The sequence below is a fragment of the Saccopteryx bilineata genome, chromosome 11, assembly GCF_036850765.1.
Source record: "Saccopteryx bilineata isolate mSacBil1 chromosome 11, mSacBil1_pri_phased_curated, whole genome shotgun sequence".
NCBI lineage: Eukaryota > Metazoa > Chordata > Mammalia > Chiroptera > Emballonuridae > Saccopteryx > Saccopteryx bilineata.
Window position 1 is genome coordinate 69896064 of NC_089500.1, and position 24420 is coordinate 69920483.

Sequence of the window (24420 nt, forward strand, 5' to 3'; positions counted from 1 at the left end):
ATAAATTTCACATCAAATACGATTCTGCTGCAGGTTGGCCTCAGGTGTTCTCTAGGTTCAAGTAGTAGATGCCCAAGTAGGGTGCCTGAGACCAGCCACAGGGGTACGAGAAGAAATTATTAGAACTTCCATGAATATTGTTAAGTCTCGAAATATTTAAATTTAAGTTTAATATATATGTAGTAATCATATATATATATTTTGAAGTTACATGATCAGACTTTTTTTTTATAGTATGTGATCAAAATAGTGTTCTGACTACTGGGTTGAACAGCTGAGCTGATGAGGTGATGGGCGTGGCTACTTTCATTTGGAGGCTTGTTTGTGTCATTGTGTTCCAGAGCCAGGAAGGAGCTCGCTTAGCCAGCCAGCTTAGAAACACATGCTTTGGTTTACTTTAGGGTAACTCAAAACAAGAGCATCATTTGGAATTCAACTATTAGTATTGTGGGAGGAGGTTTTATTATAAGAATAATAGGTATACATTATTCTTGAAAGCTTGGAAGGTAGAGGAACAACAGCAACAAAAAGCCATAATCCCTGCCTCTGTGAACTTGATCAGAGAGTAACAGAGCCTTTTATATCAGAAAATATATTTTAGAGTAGGAAGGAGCAGACCTCAGAATTCATATTTGATACTTTTCACCAGATCTTCCTGATTCCTTACCAGAAATGACTTCCCGTTTCTTTTTTATTTCCATTACATTGTCTTAGTTGAGCTCCGTATTGTCTCTTTCCTACAGAACATCAGCTCAAGGCCAAAGACTTTGTCTCTTGAACCTTTATGGTCGTTTGAGGGAAGGGAAAGGAACTCACATTTAATGGGTCCCCTGTGTGCCTGCTCCTCCCGCAGATATTTCATATGCGTCAGCACAGTTTCAGTTCCTCCTGTCCAGCCGATGAGGCTAGGAGGAGATTCATAGCTCCATTTTGCACATAGTCTTAGAGAGATAAAGGGACACACCCAAGGCTCCACAGTTAGTCAATAGTGGGCTGTTCATCTGGATCTGCACACCACACTGTCCTGAAAGGCGGGCACTGCAGTGCATCGTGAGAGCTGGTTTTAATAGAAGTCTGGACAGAATGCTGTGCAAGTCAGCATTCTGGTGGAGAATTAGTCTCGGCTCCAGAGGTGAGGGGTGGGCTGGGCTGCTCAGAACTGGTCTTAAATGGAAGGTCTGGGAGGCCAAGGGCTTTGTCTCCTTTACTTATCACCATATTCCTGTTCCTAAAATGCTCTCTGGCACATGGTAGGTACTTGATAAATATTCTTGTAATTAATCAGGAAATGATTAGGTGTTAATTGAGTTATAGGCAGAGTCAGCGACAGATAACAAAAGACAATTGTAAAAGGACCTGTGATGTTTAGAGGATATTCAGGAGAGACAGATAAACATATCTGCCTGATAGATGTGAGTCAGTAACACATCCTTAACAAGCTAAGAATAACATCAGTTTGCATTGATTTCTATTATGTGAAAAAAATCTTAAGTGATATGAAAAAAAGTGAATGAGGCAAACACTGTGAACTCAAGTTGTCACGAACCGTTATGAAATCTTCAGAGTTGAATCCGTAGATTCATAAAAAGATAAAGGACGTGATGTAATTCCGCATTTCTTATTCCTTAGAAGAAATACAGGTGTATATCTAGTGTCAAAAATCCACAGAACTTCTTTTTTTCTTTTTCTTTCAGTGACACCGGTACAGTAGCTCCAGAAAAATGCTTGTTTGGGGCAATGTTAAACTTCGCCGCAGTTTTATGTAAGTAATGAGAGTGGTTTTAACAATTAAAATGAATAGCTAAATTGTCCCTTTCTTCTTTAGACAAAATTGCATTACTTGTTTTACAGTGTCGTTGCTATACTTGAGGGGATATTATCACTAAATTATCAGTCTCGAGTATGTTCCTTTTATAAAAAAAAAAACACACCCCAGTTTCTAGAAATGCTGAATTATGGACATAAGTCTTTAAAATGATCTATAGAGCTATTTGCTCATTCAGCTACAAGTTGTAAAGTAGAACCAAATATTCCTTGAGGCTTTAAGTGGATTTCGTAAGCAACCAGTAGAGGACAAAGAGCTGTAAACACATTGACCGCAACTAACCCCAGCTAAATTCCCTTAGGATAAGTAACGTAGAAGTTGGAGAACAGTAGTGGAACCACGTTTTGATTTTTGAGCCATATTCTAATACCGAAAGAATGGAGTTCTACAGTACTTTGCATCACTATTAATTACTTAGTTTTGAAGCAAATTTTTATTAATGGTTTACTAAAATACTGTTTTTTTCCACCAATGGTGACTGTTTTAAATATTTGCATTCTTTCATATGAAGTCAAAATTAAAGTCAAGTAAATGATTTCATGTACAGAAGCCCAGCTGTGACTAAAGTCTTTAAAAACATGTCTACAAAAACATGTTGTTTTTCTATACTTTGGAGTTCTTTGGTAATATTTTTGCAATGGAAAGTTTAATTTGGCCCTTTCTTTTCTAATAAGGATAGTAAAGTGTTCTATTTTATTTTGTTTTTTTGTCCCTGTAACTGACTGCTCTGTTTGAGGCAAGTTGTAGTACATAATTTGAAATAAAATGAAAGGAGAGGGAGACAAATAATATTTTGCTGGTTTTTGCCTATGCACATTTTATCCATATTCTAGAACTAATTACTTTAGACTTTAATATTAAGCATATAAATACTTTGTGTTTTATATAATGTTTATCCTTAGAGGTTTTCAGAAATCATCATATTAATGACCTCTTAAATTTTATCCTAAATATTTGTAAATATGAGACCCACAGGTGCAAGTGACTTACTCAGACTCACAGAGATATCAGTAGTTCCATAATGCGACCTTTAAATTTCTTTAAAACCCACAGCTTTTGTTTGTGGGGTTTTTGTTTTGTTTTGTTTTTCATCTCTCAGATTAACTTTGACTGGAAAATCTGTGTTTCTGGATAGCAGTGACCTTTGTGAACTCTTTATTGGCAACTTTATTTCTTGATGTTTTTGGATTCTCTCTTTTCAGGCGTTGCTACCATTTATGTTCGTTATAAGCAAGTTCATGCTCTGAATCCTGAAGGAAATTGTATCGTCAAACTAAACAAAGCTGGCCTTGTGCTTGGATTGCTGAGTTGTTTAGGACTTTCTGTTGTGGCAAACTTCCAGGTTTGTGTTTGACGCAACATAGGTATTTTCCTGAGGTTACCGAAATGTACACGTGACCAAGAAAACCTGAGCATTTGGTTACATGCTGTCATTGCTTCATTGCCTTAACAGTTAGAATCCACTGTTTTGAAATTATCTGACCCTTTTAGAGATAGCCACATACACAATTAGAAAAGTTTATTCTCAATAATATCTTGCACACATAATTTAGTCTTTTTAAATATCTACAGGACTCTGACTCTTGATTACTAAATAGTTGGAAAGTACTCCCAGACCACAGAGCATTGTTATAAATCTTAAGTGACATAATTACAGGTTTAAATTATTTTTTAAATATGCCTGACAAGTTACTTATTTTCCTATTTTGTATTCTTGTTTAGATGTTTCCATTGATCACCTACATTCCTAGGTAGGTGCCCAGCCCTTAGGTGAGGATGAGATAAAGAAAGGATCTTTAGTTCTGTCAGATTTTTCTCAGGGAATTAAAAGAGCAGTTGACTTTCACTAAGTATTTGCAAACTCTCCACATTTCCGTCTATTGATGTTCTTTCAAATAAGCCTTTGATACTACCCGTTGCATCCTGGACCTGTGGTGCTTTTTGATTAATTTCTCAACAGTCTTTAAAGTTTTCATTTAAACATGTAATAACCTAGATAGACATCTATAACCAGTCAAACATAAAGACACACATTATAGAAATACATATATAAGAGGCACGTACTGTCTCTTTATCTTATTTGAAGTTCTGCATTCAGTGGTAGTCAACCTGGTCCCCACCGTCCACTAGGGGGCGTTCCAGCTTTCATGGTGGGTGGTAGCGGAGCAACCAAAGTATTTATATAAATAAAAAGATATATAAATAAAAAGATAGATTTAACTATAGTAAGTTGTTTTATAAAGATTTATTCTCCCAAACTTAGCGAAAATCTGACATAAAGTACTTGGTAGGTAATTATTATTATATGCTTTAACTTGCTATAACTCTGCTTTATAAATTTTATAAAGTAAAGTGACTTCCCTACTTTATAAATCACCATTACTGTGGAACCGGTGGGCGGTTAGAAAATTTTACTACTAACAGAGATACAAAAGTGGGTGGTAGGTATAAAAAGGTTGACTGCCCCTGCTAGTGTAATGCTTCTGATCAGTCTCTCCCATTTTCCAGTGTTTTAGTAATGGTTAACACTGGTCATCTCTGTAGGTATAATCCACGTGGATATTAGGGTCGTGCTTGCTACTTTAACAAAGCCCAGAATCCCAGTGTCTTAACACAATTACAATTTATTTTATACATGCATACATCGTGGATAGACAATGGAGACATTAAGAAGAGGCATCATGCAGAATGAGGCTGGAGGGGTAGTAGCAGCTCGACCATGCAAGACCTTTGAGTTAATTAAGCAGTGTGGCAGTTTATCAAATTACTTTTTCTCTCTTGATTGCATCTCTCTTCGTGCATGTCCAGGCCTGTAGAACTTTGAGCAGGGGGACAGCCTCACTCTGAGTCATTCCCCTTCCTATGTTTCCATTGTGTGTACACTGGCCTTCCTCCATCGCTGTGTTGTTTCTTCTGTTGGTCATTCGACAACCCCAAGCCTGAACAGTCAGGCATCTTTCAGGTCTCAGTACAGATTATCTTTCCTCAGGGGAGTCTTTTTTGTTGCTAGACTTACTCCTACGTATTTCAAGTTTTCTTTCTTTGTGTGCTCCAAACCTCTGGAAATTAATTCTTTATAGCACTAGTACAGTCTGATTTTATTTTCGTGTTTTTTAAATTTTTAAAAGACTTTTTAGTCAATAAATTTCTCTATTAATTATAAGCACAGTGGTTTTTTGACCATTGTATGTTCAACACCTGACATAGGGCTTAGCCCAGACATGCTCTCATTAAGTGTTTAGTAGCTAACTTACTGAAGCCAAAGGGACGAAGCAGAATGGATAAAAAGCTCTCTCGCTATAACTAGTTTCATTTAAAGAGACCTAATAATTATAATATAGCATTTGAAAAATCTGTGACTTAAAAATACAAATTTAACTTCTTTGAAAAAAAGTATGTATAATAATAACTAGCAAAACAAATGAATGGTAAGTATACTCAGTCCCTACTTAGAGGACTTTTTTTCTTCCTAGGAAATTTATCCTCAGGGAAACTTGGAAGGGTTAAGTTGGCAACAATCTTTATTAATTTCCTAGAGCTACCATAACAAAACAGCACAAACCAGTTTTCTATACCTCTATTTTAATTAGAACAACAGTAGTAAATGCTGTCCATTCTTTATTTACTTTTTAATTCACAGGATTATGTTGATAGGACAGTATACCGATCATAGTGGGCATTGATCAGGTTATATCTGTGTTTAGCTTTATCGATATAAGTGAGAGTATTTTTTTTCTTTGTTTTCTTCTTTTCCAAGTGAGGAAGGACAGACTCCTACATACGCCCCAAGCAGGAACACTCAGCAACCCCTGTCTGGGGCCGATGCTCTGCTCATTTGGGTCCATGCTTGCAAATGAGCTATTTTTAGCACCTGAGACTGAGGCTCCACAGAGCCATCCTCAATGCCCAGGGCTGATGCGCTCTTACCAATTGAGCCATGTCTGCAGGAGGGGAAAAGAGAGAGGGAGAGAGAGAAGAGGGAGGGGGAAGGGATAGAGAAGCAGATGGTCAATTCTCCTGTGTGTCTTGACCGGGAATCAACGCAGGACACCTACATGCTAGGCCAATGCTCTACCACTGAGCCAACCAGCCAGGGCCTGAGGATATTTTTAAGAGGGAAAATTTACCCACTTTTCTGTTCTTATCTCTAAAATAATTAATTTCATCCTGGCCTATATTTTTCCAGCCTTTATCCATATATTTAACTAAATCCACCCAATTATGAACTAAGAAAATATTACCATTTTGTGTTACATTTTACAGATGCTAATTTTTTTTTCTTTGTTAGACGAAGTGGTAATGACTGAATTTTTTTCTCCCCTTAGTGGCTCATAACTTATTACCAGTTTCAACATCCAAAACCATGTCAAAGTTACCCTTTCTCTCTCTAAAAGGAAAACAGTAACTTTGACAAATAAATTGTTATATTTTACTTCTTTGTACCAGAAACTTTCTATGTCTTCAACCAGGAAAATTGGACTCTGTTTGCAAATGGGCACCTTGATTGTAAAATGAGGGGCCTCGTTTTGTAAGAACTGTACAAAGCCCCGACCTCCATTCTGTTGTTGTTTCGATCAGACCTCTGTGCCAAGCGCTGTGCTGGGCACTTTCTCTACCAAATGAAACACAACATCTGTTCAGAAAAATAGAGTGGTTTCAGGGAAAACTTTTGGTTGTAGAATTTTTAGAAAGCTACTGTCACCACGTTTCAAGCAGAAGGTGTTACAGTAAAAAGTAAAGTGTAGATGGATACTAATAAGAGTAAGGTCCAGGAGAAAAGAATTACAATTTATGATAATCTCTTGTGGCAAAGTTTATCAAAACCAATCAAACTTGAGCCAGGAGGGAATGTTTTCATTTCTTGAGCCTTTAAAATGTACTTACATTTAAATTAGATTTAAATGGAAAGTTTCTTCCCCTAGTATTCCCAGTCGTCCTAATCCTCCTTCCCGAACTCTCTTTTTCTCTAACCCTTATCACCAGCTACCATACTACGGAATTAACTTATTTCTCGAATTTATTATTTATTGTTTGTGCTGCTTCCCTTGAACATAAATCTTGAGGTTGAGGTGGTTGTTCATTCTTTTCACTAATATATCTGAGTACTGAGCAGTGCTTGGCATCTGGGGCACCTAAATAAACAAACAGTATTAAATGGATAAATAATTACTATCATATTTTTAGAGTGGCCTGTCAAATAGTTTGAATTACTATAGCCCACAGGTTTATGCTGAATATTATGAAGGGAAATTGCCTGAGGAAGTAATTTGTAGAGTCTGCAGAGTTTTTCCACTCAGTGAATGTCCTACTGAAATCGCTGGCTTGTACTTTTAAATACTGTGTTGGCGATGTGTGTCCAGTTTTTTAGATTTTCTTATTTCTTCTTTCTACCTCTCAGAAAACAACCTTTTTTATTGTGCATATATGTGGAGCTGTGCTCACCTTCGGTATGGGCTCATTGTATATGTTTGTTCAGACCGCCCTTTCCTACCAAATGCAGCCCAAAATTCATGGCAAACAAATCTTCTGGATCAGACTGCTGTTGGTTATCTGGTGTGGAGCGAGTGCATTTAGCAGTATCCTTTGCTGTGAAATGTGGCTACACTTGCAAGAGAACTGAGTAATGAAATTTAAGTGAACATTGTTGGCATGTTTGTAAGCGGTCCTTTTGTGGACAGTGAGAATATTGGGTTAGTCATCTCTGTATTCAGGGATTTGAAACATGGAGTTCAAATTTTACATAGGACCTCAGGAACTGAGCTAGGAAGAAAAGTAATGTTTTAGGTTAATCATGCTCACTTCAGAGATGTTGTAGGTGAGTTAATGTCTTTCCTGAGAACCATGATGGAGCAGGACCTTGTGAGAGAAGTGCCGAGTTACTGGGCAAAGGGGTGTTGACCGTGCCAGCTAACCATTTCATAGTGATCCTCTGGGCACATTTAAAATTTCCCCACCACCGTGTAACATGAAGCCTTTAAGAAAATGGATTTGGACCTTGGAAACAAATATGTGAGTAATCCTTTTGGACCTTTAAAGCAATATTTGTTTTGAATCTAATTTAAACTTGCAGCTGTTCGCTGGGAATCTTCCTTGACTGGTTCTTCTCATAGTGCTGATCTGCTCGTCGCTTTTGTACAGCGGCAGCTCGAGCACTGATATAGTCCAGAAACTGCACTGGGACCCCAAGGACAAGGTGAGAATCCAGAGTCTAAAACACTTAGTTCTGTATTAAAGATGACTACTAGTTTATGTGTTTTTCATTTCATCACTAACAACGAAACATTTTCCATAGAATAATCAGTTATGTATTAAGATTATTTTCAATATACCAGTATGATGTTTATGTAGAACCATTCGTGTTCTCCATCCCCTGTGGTCTGTGCACATTTTTAAGACATGAAGAGAATTGTGGTGGCAAATAATTTTCTCAGCAACTGACTTCTCAAAATAAGGATATAGTATACAATATACCCAACTGAGATCTTTTATTATTAGAATATTTGTTTTCTGAATTGAAAAAATATCTTTTCCCTCTTTTTGTTGTCTGAAGAGTATTATTATGGATTCTGCTTTTGAGGTCCAAAATAGTGGATATCTAAATAGAGATAGTATCTTTAATCCTAAGGGAAGAGAAAAGAGGGACATATACTACATAGGTAATACAAGGAGTTTATGTGTTTTCACAAGCCACTTAGTGGCATTTTATTTTAAATTATTTTTAAAGAATCAGCCCTAATAGGACATTTTAGTGAAAATTAATGAATGAAATAATTTACTGGATTCTATTATTTAAAGGTTTTTTTCTTTGTGAATCTATGGCTTTGAAAAAGGCAGTAACTTATTGATTGTTGAGTAGAAGTTTTCTTATTCTTAGTTATACAAATAGAACTTTTATGGGCTCTAGATACAATTGTGATAGCTACATCATTTAGGAGGACTTTTCTGTTTGCCTCTAATTCTCAAGATATATTAAAAAATTAAGGGTTTATAAGTTTTTGTTTGTTTTTTACAGAGACAGAGAGAGAGTCAGAGAGAGGGATAGATAAGGACAGACAGATAGGAACGGAGAGAGATGAGAAGCATCAATCATCAGTTTTTTGTTGTGACACCTTAGTTGTTCATTGATTGCTTTCTCATATGTGCCTTGACCTTAGGGCTACAGCAGACCAAGTAACCCCTTGCTCAAAACAGCGACCTTGGGCCTGACCTGTGGTGGCGCAGTGGATAAAGAGTCGATCTGGAAATGCTGAGGTTGCCGGTTCGAAACCCTGGGCTTGCCTGGTCAAGGCACATATGGGAGTTGATGCTTCCAGCTCCTTCCCCCCTTCTCTCTCTGTGTCTCTCCTCTCTCTCTCTCTCTCTCTCTCTCTGTCTCTCTCTCTCCTCTCTAAAATGAATAAATTAAAAAAAATTAAAACAGCGACCTTGGGTCTGAGTTAGTGAGCTTTGCTCAAACCAGATGAGCCCACACTCAAGCTGGCGACCTTGGGGTCTCGAACCTGGGTCCTCCGCATCCCAGTTCGATGCTCTATCCATTGCGCCACCACCTGGTCAGGCTAGGGGTTTATAAGTCTTGTGGTGTTTTTATTTGAGAGAAATTATAGCCCATTTAAATGAAATTTCACAGAATTATTCTTTCTTTCTTTTATTGTCACTCAAGGGTTATGTGCTTCATATGATCACTACTGCAGCAGAATGGTCTCTGTCATGTTCCTTCTTTGGTTTTTTTCTGACTTACATTCGTGATTTTCAGGTAAGCAAAGAATTAGATTTACATGGTCAAATGACCTTCAGGTGGTATACGAGAATTTTCTAAAGGCAAGTCTCCAACCTTTGGAAAATAAACTTTGTAAGCAGTGATGGCAAAAGAGAAACTTTTCAGATGAATTGTTTCCGTGTTTGCAAAAGTAGAGCGTTACTAGCGAGATTCGGCTTTGAAAATAGGGTTGTAAAGCAATCACATTTGTAGAAATTCTTTTACAGAATTTTTATCAACTCTGCCTACATGTATATTGGCCGTCCTCAACGTTTAGTTTTACTGATTCTTCATAGAAATGAATGAAAAACGAAGAACCGAGCAGAGACGAGTGGTTTTCCCAGCTATATTAAGACTACTGATAATAGCTTTCTCAGTTCAACAGCTGTCTCATTCTTGTTACTCGTTAGAATTAATTTCTATACTTAATCCCCAAAGATAGTCCTCAGGACATACTGAAGATGTGACTTGTCATTAAGGGCAAACATCTATACATAATTTTCTTTTCTGTTCCAGAAAATTTCTTTACGGTTGGAAACCAATTTACATGGATTAACCCTCTATGACACTGTTCCTTGTCCCATAAACAGTGAACGGACACATCTACTTTCTAGAGAGTTATGATGCAAGGATAAATATTTCTGTGATGATGATTATTCTCAGGGATTGGGAAAATACTCGTAAGTCATCTCTGCTCTGAAATTTTCAACCAGTTAATCAAGGCTGACTGTGACATTGATGGGTCCTGATAATCAAGAGACATGAATGATGCCATTTTATAACTTATTTTAAACAATGTCTTCGAGAGGATCATGTAAAAACATTTATGCCGATACTTCTTTTTAATCCCAGAAAATAAAACCAAAGGACTAACACACTGTAGATTTTTTTCCCTACTTTATTTAAGTGAAACACCAGAAGAGCACCAGTCTGTCTGCAGAACCAGCCTTTTCCCTTTTAGAACTTATTGTAAAGCATGTTTTGTTTGGAGCACTTTTATGCAAGACATTTTCCAGGACACCAAACAATCACCATTGCTCAGCAGCTCCTTTAGAACTGGGTTTTGAAGCAATAGTTTTACCATGTTAATACATTTCTTACAGCCTTTATAATTTTTTTCTGGACTCCACCTAAAAAGGGAAGCAGACATGATGAATTCAACCTGAGCACTGTCATCGTTTAAGTGAGATTTTGGTGGTATTGATGTGATTCCCACCACAAAGCTGGATACTATGCTAACTGGTCTATCGCACGTGTGGTCGCAATAATTTCATGAAGCTTCATCTGTGGTATGTGATATTAATCAAAAATGAGAAAAGTAGCTATATATATATAGTTAAATTAACTCCAATCATGTTTTACATTAAAACAAAAGTTACTGTTCATTTATGAGGCTAAGAAGTTTATAAATAACAGCAGATATCATTAATAAAAGTTATCTTAAACAGTAGTCAGGAGCCTCAGATTTTTTTTATAGCATATTATAATTGTAAAAGTAGCCTTGAACAGGCAAATGATGAGCCTTTTAACTGGGATGTGATCTTGGTAGAACTCTATTCTAACAGACAAAATGAGCAATCTAAAAAAACTAGGTACAAAATAATTGTGATGTACCCACCAAAACAGTGTTCTATTTCTGGGTGTGTGAGTGCTTAGATAGCTTATACTTGAATCCCTCTCTATACAGATAAATAATGATTTATAGAGTGCAGATAAAAGTCCAAAGAAGAAAATGCTCATCTGGAAGGTGCCCAGTGACAGACTGGTTTGCAAAGACAATCCTTGAAGAAAATTAACAAGGTTTATCTTTTTAGAAGAAATGGTTCGACACCCAGAATGAAAGATGGTGAAAACAAATTTAAAGTGTGAGAGGGGGCATTTTAAGAGAACATGGTGATATGGTGGAATCAGAGAGTTTGATCATGCCTGAGTTGCTAGAATAGAACTAAGTATTTCTGAAGACTTCTAGACTAAGACAAAATGGAATAAAATACTGTTTATATCAAGCAGTAGTGACATGGGAGACATTTCAATAAACATTGATTGGCATCACTAGAAAAAAATATGGATACAAAGTATAAACATTTTTATTATGTTTTAAATCATGGCATAAGCACATCCAGTAATCAGCATTCAGTCCTGATTTCTATGCATCAAAGGAACTGTAATTCAATTATGAAGACCACAGTATGGTGAGGGCAAATTGATAGAATTAAAATTCATAAAATTATAAATTATATGTGTGTAAGATGGCACTGAAAAGAATGTGGCCTTGTATGTCCATACTAGAACATTAGGCTTAGAGATGCATATGAACACATTAAAGAAATTATTTCAAAACAAAAATATATACTTTGGTGGTGTTTTGGTTCCATTATTTAACTTTGGCCATTATAAAGAACAGGTTCAAAATATTAATAAGTTCAAAAAGGGGTGATAAGTAGACGTTTTAAATATGTGTTTATCCCTTACCTTATGGTAGAAGTAATGGAAGATAACCATATACTTCTTCAAAGTATACCTTGCCTCCACTGTCAGATACTGTAGAAAGATTAACAGATAGGGTATTTCTCTTTCATTCAACTAACATTTTCATATTGAATGGTTAGCTTTAAGACAAAGTTTTAAGCTGACAAAATGAACAGACTGTGTGAACTGATAGTGAAAATCTATTTCCTGTTTGTCCTAGGTGACAGCAAGACAACATTTCTCAGACACCCTTTCAATTAAGAATAGGCATGAGATTGAATTTTAGCTGGTAAAATACAAAGGAAATGAATGTGTTTAAAAAACAGGAATGCTCCTTCCCAACTTTTTCCCCTTAACACCTGTTGGATATTGATTGGACAAAAACAAGATTTTAAGAAATGGCACAGTCACATGGTAGAAGGAACCTGTGCTAGTCCACATTTAATCAAATCTTAGAAAATCAAACGAGATCTAATATAAGTTAGGAACTCTGTTTTTATCCTTCCCAGTTACTGAGGTTACATTGTATATTTCTAGAATAGTGTCATATATTGTAAATGCTACATGGATTTATGAAAGAAAAAGACAGCTTTTCTTATCTCTTCTGCAGTGTCCTGTACAGATTCACTGTGAAAAAAAGTTATTATTGGCTTATTAGTATCCTCGAAAATCCATGATGTACATCTTGCCTCCTTTGAAGCAGACATAGTGCTGGTTTTAGAAAGAATGTACTCATTTATTAGAATCTCTCTGAGGTATTGAGTCTCAACAGTGTAAGCAACTCCATCCTCCAAAAAGCTTGGCAATTTGGAAGAGTTTGCCTACCAGAAAGGTGGAGTAGAATACTATGAGAAGGGCTGAAATTCAGCCGAGCTGAAAAGCACAAAGATATTACTAAAGTCTCACCAATGCTCAGATCTCAATCCCTGCTGAAAAGAAATCTGTCCACTTAAAATATGTGAAGCAAGTGATAAGGTGAAACAAAGCTCATCATCTCAACTACAAACCCAATCAGATCAGCCTCCCACTCCAGGGGTTTGACAGAGGAACAAGCATACCCTTTTCTGGAGGAACTTACTTTCACACCTACTCCAACTTTATACAAAATATCCAGCATACAGTAAGAAATTATAAGATATGCAATGAAGCAGAAAATATTAATCCAGAGAGGAAACAGTCAATGAAAGCCAACTCAGATTTCCTGGATGTTACAGTTATCAGGGGCATATAACTGATAAAAATGCTAAAGGAACTAATAAAAATTATGGACAATGTGCATAAAAAGATGGAGACACTCAGCACAGAAATGTAAACTTTGAAAAACACAAGAAAAGAAAATTCTACAATTAGGTATGATTACATGTAGAGAAAAGGACCCATAACTTGAAGATGACATTTGGAAGTCTAAAAACATATTCACCAGTGTCACCCCAATAAATTCAATTTTAAAAGTATTAAAATTGAAATGTGAAAAGAGTGAAAAAATACAGTATATGAGTTTAGAAGGCAAAATCAAATGGCTTTATATCTTATAATTGAGTTTCAGGAGAGGATCAAGAAAATGGTACAGGAGAAATGTCTGAAGAGATGTTGACTGAGAACTCTTCCAAAATTACTGGAAATGAATGAAGAGAAAAACCAATAACATCAAGTGAGTTTTTTAAAATGATTAAAATTGGATAACATCTAGCAAGACTAACATACAGGGTTGAATAGTATTTCCCCAAAAATCCTGTCCATCCATACCTTCAAGATGTGATTGTATTTGGAGATAACAGTTAAGATGAGATCAAACTAGATTAGAATGAACCCCAAATTCAATGACTGGTGTTTTTATAAGAAGACCACATGTGGCCCAGTAATAGAGAAGGCAAAGTGAAAACAGAGATTGAAGTAATGCATCTTCAAGCTAAAGAATGCCCAAGATGACCAGCAACCAGAAACTAGGAAGAATCAAGGAAGGATTCTCTCTCACAGTCTGGGGAAAGAGTCTTGATTTTGAGTATCCTCCAGAAATGTGAAAATAACTTTGTTGTTTGAAGACACCCAGTTTATGGTAATGTGTTATGACAGCCCAGGAAACTGAAGAAAACTGATTAAAACTGATCAAGTCAAAAAGAGAAAGAAATACTGATACTAGGACTTCAAAGAGAGGATATCATTACTTAGCCTTTTGATATGAAAGATAATGTTATGGACAACTTTATGATCATAAGTTCAATAGTTACAAATAAATATACAAATATTTACTGAAACAAAGCTTGTCAAAGAGGTGCAGGAAGAAAAAAATCTAAAAACAGCTCCATATTTATAAAGTATTAAATTTGTAATCACAGGTCTTTCCCAAAAGAAAACTCCACAGTGTGAAGTTTATCAAACATTTTTGTTAGAAATACTGCCTGACCAGGCGGTGGCGCAACAGACAGAGCATCAGACTGGGAACATGGAGGACCCAGGTTCGAAGCCCTGAGATCACTGGCTTGAGTGCAGGCTCATCTGGCTTGAGCAGGGGCTCCCCTGGCTTGAGCAGAGGCTCACCAACTTGAGCGTAGGGTCACTGGCTTGAGCGTGAGATCATAGACATGACCCCATGGTCGTTGGCTTGAGCCCAAGCTCACTGGCTTGAGCAGGGGTCACTTGCTCTGCTGTAGCCCCCCAGTCAAGGCACATATGAGAAAGCATCCAGAAACAACTAAGAAGACCAAGAACCACAACAAAAGAATTGATGCTTCTCATGTTCTCCCTTCCTGCCTGTCTGTCCCTGTTTGTCCCTCTCAGTCACACACATACACACAAAATTACTACTAAGTTCTGCACAGACTCTTTCAAGAAATGGAGAACTTTTCAAATTGTTTTATGAGGCTGGCATAACCCCATTAACAAAACTTGACGAATACATTATGAGAAAAGAAAAAGATTTTTATCCCTCATGAACACAGATACAAAAATGCTTAACAAAATAGTAGTAAATAGAGTTTAGCAATGAATAAAAAAAACATGACATATCATGGCCAATTGGATTTTATCCCAGCAACATTATTCACCACCTTAACAGAAAGAAGAAAACTCAGAACCAAAAACAAAAAAAAATTGACAAAATGGAACACGCATGATAAAAACTCCCACCAAACCAGAAACAAAAGGGAATTCCAGTACTTTATAATGGGCACCTATAAAAATCTAACAGCTAATATATTTAATGGTTTAATATTAAATCCCTTTTTTCTAGGATTAGGAAGAAGGCAAAGATAATCCTTGCTTTCTATTCAATATTGAAGTAGAAGTCCTAGTCAGTTACTAATAAGGCAAGAAAAAGAATAAACGAATAATGTGTTCACAAAAATCCTATGAGGTTTTAAAAACTAATTTTGGACTAATAAGTGCACTTAGGAAGGTTGAAGTTGAATAATAGTGATTGATAAACTGCAATTCTGTATTAACAATAAACAATTGAAAACAAATATATAACACTATCTACAATAGTATAAAACAGTCATAATTAGGAATAAATATAATGACATGTACAAGTCCTTTACACTGAAAGCTACAAAAGTTGCTGTTAAGAATTTTATAAAAAGAAGTGACACAGAACTTTTTAAAATGTAATTTTTCTGTTTATCAAAATGGGCAAGAATCTACATGGGCAAATTACAGAGTGGATGAACATATTTACAACATATATATTTTACAAAGAACTTGTATGCAGAATCTGTAAAGAACACCAACAGATCAATAATAAAAATAATCATTTAGTTTTTTAAATGTGTGAAGGACTTGAACAAATAATTCATAAAAAAAAAAGATATATGAGCCCTGGCTCGATAGCTCAGTTGATTGAAGCATCGTCCCAAAGTGCCAAGGTTGTGGGTTCAGTCCCCATTTGGAGCACATAGAAGAGTCAGCGATGATTGCATAAATGAGTGGAACAACGACATTACTGTAATGGCAATATGCTACAATGAGGCACCACTACATACTCAATAGTATGGGTGTAATAAGAAAGACTGACAACACCAAAGTATATGAGAAACTGGACTTCTTGTGTTGCTGGTGGACCAATCTGGAAAACAGTTTCTTCCAAAGTTAAACATATCTACTCATTGATCCTGCAAAATCCATTCATAAGAATTTACCTAAGAGAAATTAAAACAAGTTCACAAAAGACTTCTCAGTAATTATACTCATAATAGTCCAAATGTGGCAATAATCAATATGATAATAGATAAACAAGTTGAGGTATATTTATGTAATGGCTTATTGCTTGGCAGTAAAAAGAAATAAGCTAAAGATATGCATAGCAACGTGAATAATTCATAAAGGCATTGTATTGAGCAGAAGAAGCTACACATAGACACAAATACATAATATATGTTTCTATTTATTTGAATCACAAGAGTAGACCTAACTATGGCGTTAGAAGTCAGAACGTGAATGCTTTATGGGAAAGACTGACTGGAAAGGGGCATGAAGGTTTGTTATGTGCCAAGTTGTGATACCCTTCTCCCACTTATATGTTGAAGTTTTAATTCCCATGGAGATAGTGTCTTTAAATAGGTAAATAGTTAAAATAAGGTCATTAGGGTGGACCCTAGCCCAATATGACTTAGAAGAAGAAATTAGGATGGAGACATATACAGAGGGAAGATCATATGAAAGCACAGGAAGAAGATGGCCAGCTACAAGCCCAAGAGAGCTTGTCAACACCTTGATCTCAGACTTCAAGTGTCTGAGATTGTGTAAACAAGTTTATTTAAGTCTCCTAATCTGTGGCAGCCCTGGAAAAAATACAAATATTTCACTGGGAATGATGCATTCTCCATCTTGAGATGGATATATGTGACAGGTATATACTATTGTTAGCTCATCATACCAAACATTAAGATCTATATTTGAACTTCTGGTCAAGAAAGCAGAGTAGGGAGATCCTGGTTTCACTTCCTCCCATGAGCACATGAAAACTATAATTAGCTGTAGTACAACTATGTGAGTTCAAACTGAGGACTAGTTGAAAAGTTTGTCTACAACTGGGAATAAAAGCCACACTGAGATGTGTAGTAGGGGCAGAGAGACTGTCTAGTCAAGACACACTCTCAGTGTGGCATACCACAGGTGTGAGGAATATTACAGCTGCAGAGGACCCATTAGATGTGAAGGTTTCAAGACCCACGTCAGGCTTCTCAGCCCAGGAGACCAGCACCAGCATCAGGAAGTGGAGCTACCATCTGGTTTTGAGGACCAGAGAAGCTTGTCTCCAGGGAATCTGAGGGATTGGGAAAACAAATATCTGTTTTAAAGGGCTTGTGCAAAAACTCACTCTTAGTCCCAGGACAGAGACTGCAGTTTAAAAAGCACCTGAATCATGCATGAGGCAGATAGACTGACAGATTTGGGGGCATATGCTAGAGGGTTGGGATCTCTTGGAACTTTATCCAGGGACTGAGGCACTGGCAAGGTACCATTTTATCTTGGTTTGCTTTGTTTTGCTCTCCTTCCACCAAGCTGACCCCACACTAGTGGGGACGAGTCCTGGCACTCCTGGAGTTTGCCTCCATTACTCTGAAGACCCAACTTCATCTTGGCCAGGGAAAACTAAAGCCTCTCTGGGGAAGCACCCCGGCCCCCCAGCACCTAGCTGGAGGCCCTCGGAAGACTTGGAGCTCCTCCAAAGGATACACAACTCTAGGGGTACAGCCCTCATACACCATCATGCCCACAGTAGTAGAATCCAGCCTCACAGCCACCCGGGAGACCTGCACCACACACCAGTGTGCCCACACCAGCTCATCACATCACTGTGAATGCAGCAGTCTCAGCTGAGCCTCATACAGAGCCATGCTGAAAACAAGCCTACGTGACAATGTGCCAACAGCAGTTGCTGTCAGAGACAACTAGGCCAGGGCCTGCTTCACCCAGTATGCCCACAACGGTTGTGGCACAACTGCAACAGGAGGGCACAGAGCCTACAAAAGGGATACCCCTGGAACACGTGGCTCTGGTGACCGGGGGAGAATGCATCACTGGGCCCCACAGAACATCTTCCATATAAGGAATATTATGGGATGTATCTGATCTACCTAATACAGAGAAACAAACACAGTCTTGGGGAAAACAAGGAGACAAGAATATGTTTCAAAAGAAAGAATAAGGAAAACACCAGAAACAAAATTTAACAAAAGAAATAAGCAATCTACCAGAAGATAAAGGGTTCAAAGGAATGATCATAAGAATGGTCACCAAACTCAGAAGTATATATAAATGAACACAGAACTTCAACAAAGAGATAGAAAACACTAAAAAGAACCAAGCGGAACTGAAAACTACACTAACTGAAATGAAGAATACATGAGAGGAAATCAGATTAGATGATGCAGAAGAATGGATCAGTGATATGGAAGACAGGGTAGCAGAATTCACCTAATCAGAACAGCAAAACATAAAAAAAGAAATTTTTTTAAAAATGAGGGGGGGAACCAGGAACCTCTGGGACAACAAGCATACTTACTGTCATATTATAGGGATTCCTGAAGAAAGAGAGGGAAAGAAGCTATTTGAAGAAATAATGACTGAAAACTATTAACCTGGCAAAGGAAACATATCCATGACCAGGAAGCCCAAATTCCCAAGCAATATAAACCCAGAGAGACCCACACCAAGATACACCATAATTAAAATGTCAAAAGTTAAAGACAAAGAAATCTTTAAAGCAGCAGGGCAATAAACTAGTTATATACAAGGGAACATCCATAAGACTGTAAGCTGATTTTTCAGCAGAAACTGCAGGCCAGAAAAGAGCAGCTATTTCAAATGAAATTGTATTTGTAATTTCCCTTTCAGATTGTTCATTGTTTAGTGTTTAGAATTGCAACTTATTTTTAAAGTTGACTTTATATCCTGCTCCTTTGCCAAAATCATTTATTCTAAGGTTGTGTGTGTGTGTGTGTGTGTGTGTGTGTGTAATCTCTAAGATTTCCTATATATTAGAGTACATTATGTGCAGAGGTAATTTTACTTCTTTATACTTTGAATACCTTTTATTTCTTTTTCTTGATTACTTGCTCTACCTAGAACTTCCAGTACTATGTTGAATCAAAGTGCTGAATGTAATTGTATTTGCCTTGTTCCTGATCTTACAAGAAATGCTTTCACCATTGAGTATGATGTTCACTTTGAGTTTTTTATATATGGTTTTTATTATGTTAAGGAACTTTTTTTCTATTCCTGGTTTGTTGTGTTTTTATAATGAAAACTGTTAAAATTTTGTCAAATGCTTTTTCTGCATCAGTTGAGATGATCTTGTGGACTTATTTACTTTTATTCTGTTGATATGGCATATTACATTGATTAACTTTTATGTCAAACTATCCTTGCATTCCAGGAGTGAATTCCACTTGCTCATGGTGTCTAATTCTTTAAATATGTTGGAAAATTTTTGTATTCTAGAATTTTGTTGAGGATTTTACATCACTGTTCACAAGGGATTTTGACCTGCCATTTTAAAAGTGTTTTTGTCTTTCTTTGTTATAAGGGGTAAATGCTGACTTATAAAATAAGTTAGAAAGTGTACCTTTCTCTTCAATTTTGAGGAAAGTCTGAATAGTGCTGGTATTACTTAAAAAAAATATATTTGGTAGAATTCACCAGTATAGCCATCAGGTTTAGGGGTTTTCTTTGTTGGGAGATATTTTTATTACTGATTCAGTCCCCTTACTATTTTTAGTTCTGTTCAGGTATTTTGTTTATTCATGATTTAGACTTTTATGTTTCTAGAAATTTGTTCATTTCAAATAGGTAATCCAATTTATTGTTATACAGTTGTTCATAGTGCTCCCTTTAATCCTTTTTATTTCTGTAGAATCAGTAGTAAAGTATTTAATTTTATTTCTGAGTTTAGTAATTTGAATCTTCCTCCGTTTTTAGGTTTCTTTGGTTTCCAAAGGTTTGTCATTGTTGTTGAATCTTTTAAAGAACCAACTTTTTGTTGCATTGATTTTCTCTACTCTAATTTTGTTAATCTCTACTCTAATCTTGACTATTTCCTTCTTTTTGCTACTTCTGGGTTTTGTTTTTTTTTCTAGTTCTTTGAATTGTGAAGTTACATTGTAGAATTGTTGTAATAATGTACTTTATTACATCTTCAATGTAAGCATTTATACCTACAGATTTTCCCCTTAGGAATTCTTTTTTTATGTCCAATAAGTTTTCATTCATCTTTAAGTATTTTCTAATTACCCTTGTCATTTATTTTTTTTGTTAAGATTGTGCTGTTTAATTTTCACAAATTTGTGAATTTTAAACTTTTCTTTTGGCTATTAATTTCTAATATCATCCTACTGTGTTCAAAACTGGTAGTTTATTTTATCTGTCTGTGTACAGCCCTAACAAGCTAATACTGTTTAATCCAAGAAGTGGGATGTTGCTATAACAAATATCTAAACAAAAAGTGTCTTTGGAATTGATGAGTAGAGGAGAAGAGTATTGAGGTGCATATTAGAAAAAGGTCTCTATTGCTTTGAAAAGACTATTGGTAGAAATGTAGATGTTAAAGATGCTTCTGATGGGACCTCCTGTGGAAATGAGACTCTTATTGTAAACTGGACCAAGGAATGGTTATTCATGCTATAACATGAAATGGCTTAAAAGAAAAGGAATTTTTAAAATTGAGGGTAGAAATAATCTGTTAAGTCATGTGGTCCTGGACTTTTACTTGTTGAGAGGTTTTTTGTTTTATTTCTTCTTCAATTTTATTGCTAGTAATAGGTCTGTCTAGCTTTTTCATTTATTTCTAGTTCAATGTTGAAAGGTATGTTCTAGAAATTTGTCCATTTTTTCTGGATTGTCAAATGTGTTGCCATATAATTAATTGTTCATAGTAATCTTTAATGTTTTATTGTCTTTCTGTGGTGTTGGTTGTAACTTCTCTTTCATTTATGATTTTATTCATATGGGCTCTTTATTTTTCTTGGTAAGTTTGACTAAAGATTTGTCAATTTTGTTTTTGTTTTATTAATCAAAAAACACTTTAGTTTTATTTATCTTTCTCATTTTTTAAATCGGATTTTATTTCTATTCTCATCTTAATTATTTTCTTTTTTCTGTTTGTCTTCTTTTACTAGGTCTTTGAGGTGTAAAGTTAGATCGCCTATTTGGGGTTTCTTTTTGTTTCTTGAAGTAGGCCTATATAGCTATTAACTTCTGTCTTAAAACTACTTGTACTGCATTCCATTAATTTTGAAAACTTGTGCATTTATTTTCATTTGCCTCAGGGTAGTTTTTGATTTCCTATTTGATTAATTGGTTGTTTAGTAACATGATGTCTTTGTGTATTTGTGGGTTGGTTTTTTTTCAGTTTTCTTCCTGTAGTTGATTTCTAATTTATGCCATTGTCATCAGGCAACATTCATTTTCTTGATGGTATCTTCCAATGCCCCCAAATTTGTAATTTTATGAAGTCCATTTTATCTATTTACATTAGTATCTTATGCTTTTGGTGTGTCATTTATAAGAAACCATTGCTGAACCCAAAATTATGGAGTTTTATTTCTAACTTCTAAGAATTTAGTAATTTTACCTTTTACATTTACTTAGTTGTTCATTGTTTTCCTCAGTTTTTTAAGCATATTAAACAGTTAATATAAAATTTATATAATTAATTTTACTTTCTAGACTTCCTCAAGGATGATTTATCAATTTTTTTCTTTGAATAAGTTATACTTCCTTGTTTCTTTGAATGATTTGCAATGTTTTTGAAAGTTATTGTTGAAAACCAGACATATTAAATATTGTCACATAATAACTCTGGAAATTAAGTTGTCCCCCTTCCCAGAGAGCTCTGCTGTTGGTTGAGGGGGACCAAAATCATTGTTTCTTTAGTGGCTTTTTAAAACTATTTTTACAAAGATTGTATTCCTTGTCGTGCATGGTAACTGGTGTCTCTGTTATACTATCTACATAATTAGCCAGTAATCTTACAAATATTTTCTTAAATTCCTTGACCCAAAGGGAAAATAACAGAAAACAGTGTTCTGCCCCTTTAAATTCTTTAGAAAGATGCCACCTGGACATCACTTCTGCCTGAATTATTATTTTTATTATTATTGATTTTTAGAGAGGGGGAGAGAGAGAAAGGCTGTGGGGAAGGAGTGGGACACATCAAATAATAGCTGTTGCTTCTTGTATGTGCTTTGACAGGACAAGCTCATAGCTGTTGCTTCTTGTATGTGCTTTGACAGGACAAGCTCATGGTTTTGAACCAGCAGCCTCAGCATTCCAGGTCAACACTTTATCTATTGTGCCACCATAGGTCAGGCACTTCTGCCCGAGTTTTAAATGACTATCCTCTCTGTCCCTTCACTGTACTGCCAGCCAGATCAAAATAGACAATCTTGATTTTTGGAGGACAATGTTCTTATTGTCCCCCAGGAACCAACAAGTCACACAAGAATATATAGACCACTATCTCCATGGCTAACTGCTACTGGACTGAGGCTAGCGGATGATAACTACTGTGCCAAGCATAGAAATGTACCAATATTTACCAGCCTCTTTCTTCATCTGGACTCCATTGATCACTGCCAAGTTTTCATCTACATTTCACAGTTCCAAAATAGTTGATTTTGATAGCTCTTGTCATCTCAGTAGTTATTTTGCTGGTACAATAGATAACTTGAGCTTCTTGATGCACCATTTACCATGATGACTCTTTTTTTTCTGTATTTCCATGTCTTTATTGTTTCTGTATTTCTATTATTGACTTCTTTTGTATTAAATATATCATACATATCCAGTCTAGTAGTTTAATTTGTATATTTTGTTGTCATTTTAAAATTATTTTCTCAGTGATCACCATGAGGATTATAATTAACATTTTAATTTGTCATTTTAGTTTATATTAGTACCAACTTAATTTTTATTACAGTCATTGTCTTTCAATATAGCTATATTATCTCTCCATATCATTTGTACTACTATTTTTGTATGAATTATATTCTTATAACACCATTACTCTATAGTCCCACCAACACAATTTTATAATTATTGTTTATGCAGTTGTCTTTTGGATCAATAAGGAAAAAAAAGATTTACAAACCAAAATATATTTTAGTGTATTTAATATTCACCTATGCAGTTACTTTTAGCAGTACCCTTTATTTCTTTGTTGAATTCAAGTTACTCTCTAGTGTTCTTTTATTTGGGCCTAAAGATTTTCCTATTGTGTTTATTATAGGTTTGGCCTGCTAGTGACAAATTATCATGTTGTTTTTTTGTTTGTTTGTTTTGTAGGAAACATCCTAATTTTATCTTCATTTTAAAAGATAGGTGTTTGGAAGTAGAATTCTTGGGGCATTTTTTTCCCCCCAGCACTTTGAATATGTTATTTTATTATTGCCTGCTGACCTTCACGGTATCTGATGAAATGTCAGCAGTTAATTTAAATGAGGATGTCTCATATGCCTCTCCTGGAGGAACCAGACTTGGAGACTCTGGAAAAGACTGAGTTGTTTGGCTCTGGAGTAGGGACCACTTTCCCCTCATTGAATGCCTAACCATGTAACCCCTAAGTAGGGGACTCACCCCATTTCCTGACCCTGGTTTCCCTGCACTACTGAGCTCCCAAACAGTTGGAGGGTCTTTGGGTAATGGACAATTTGTGCCAAATCTACACTCTTTCTTTGGAAGGCTCTGGAGGAAGACCAGGCAACCTCTGGGAGAGATGGAGTAGCTGATAGGTGGAGGCAGACCTCAGAGAGACTGAGTCCTTTTAAAGATCTGCTTCCATCTCTAAGCTGGAGCTAGCTGACTCTTATACAGGGGGTCCTCAGGTCATGGCACAGTTCTGTTCCTATAACAGTGATGTAACCTGAACTTTTGTGTAAGTTCAAACACATCTTAGCCTAACACAAACAAAACACTTGCACTTTTAACAGTTCAAAATGGTGTAGATAAGCATACTGGGAAACACCAACTCCCTCACTCATACGCCAAGTTACTACATAGTCTTCCATCACACGCAACCAAGCTAGTTAGCTCATGTAGTCTCTAAGTATGATGCTAACAGTGTAAGCAGAAACATGTCTCAATTTTTTATGTTTTTATGGGAGTGAGCGTCATAAATTCAAAATGTCCTATGTCAAGATTGTTGTAACCCAAGAACCCCCTGTACACAGATTGACCTTTCCTGTGCATACCCAGACCCAGTAGGCACAGCCACAAACAGTAAACAGTGTGGTTAGCTCCAGACAGGTGGCCCAAGGCTGTTTACTCATTTCTGATGTTAACATGTATCTGACCCCCCCCAAGTAGACCCAGAACAAACACAACCAGTGGTAGTGTCAGACCACACCAGAGCTTGACCCAGATAGTCACACAATCC

The 24420-nt window shown here is 36.2% G+C and overlaps 1 protein-coding gene across 23 annotated transcripts in view; it reads left to right on the top strand.

Moving 5' to 3' along the window:
- Positions 1-22839, top strand: part of DRAM2 (DNA damage regulated autophagy modulator 2) — a 34109-nt gene extending 11270 nt beyond the window's left edge. For all 23 annotated transcript variants that reach the window (XM_066246378.1, XM_066246379.1, XM_066246380.1 and 20 more), the window contains 6 exons: positions 1695-1762; positions 3028-3167; positions 7224-7401; positions 7936-8018; positions 9486-9578; positions 10098-22839. In XM_066246378.1, coding sequence (XP_066102475.1) covers positions 1695-1762; positions 3028-3167; positions 7224-7401; positions 7936-8018; positions 9486-9578; positions 10098-10205 — 670 coding nt within the window. In that variant the 3' untranslated portion in view covers positions 10206-22839. The remainder of the gene's footprint in view (positions 1-1694; positions 1763-3027; positions 3168-7223; positions 7402-7935; positions 8019-9485; positions 9579-10097) is intronic.
- The last annotated feature ends 1581 nt before the right edge of the window (positions 22840-24420 follow it).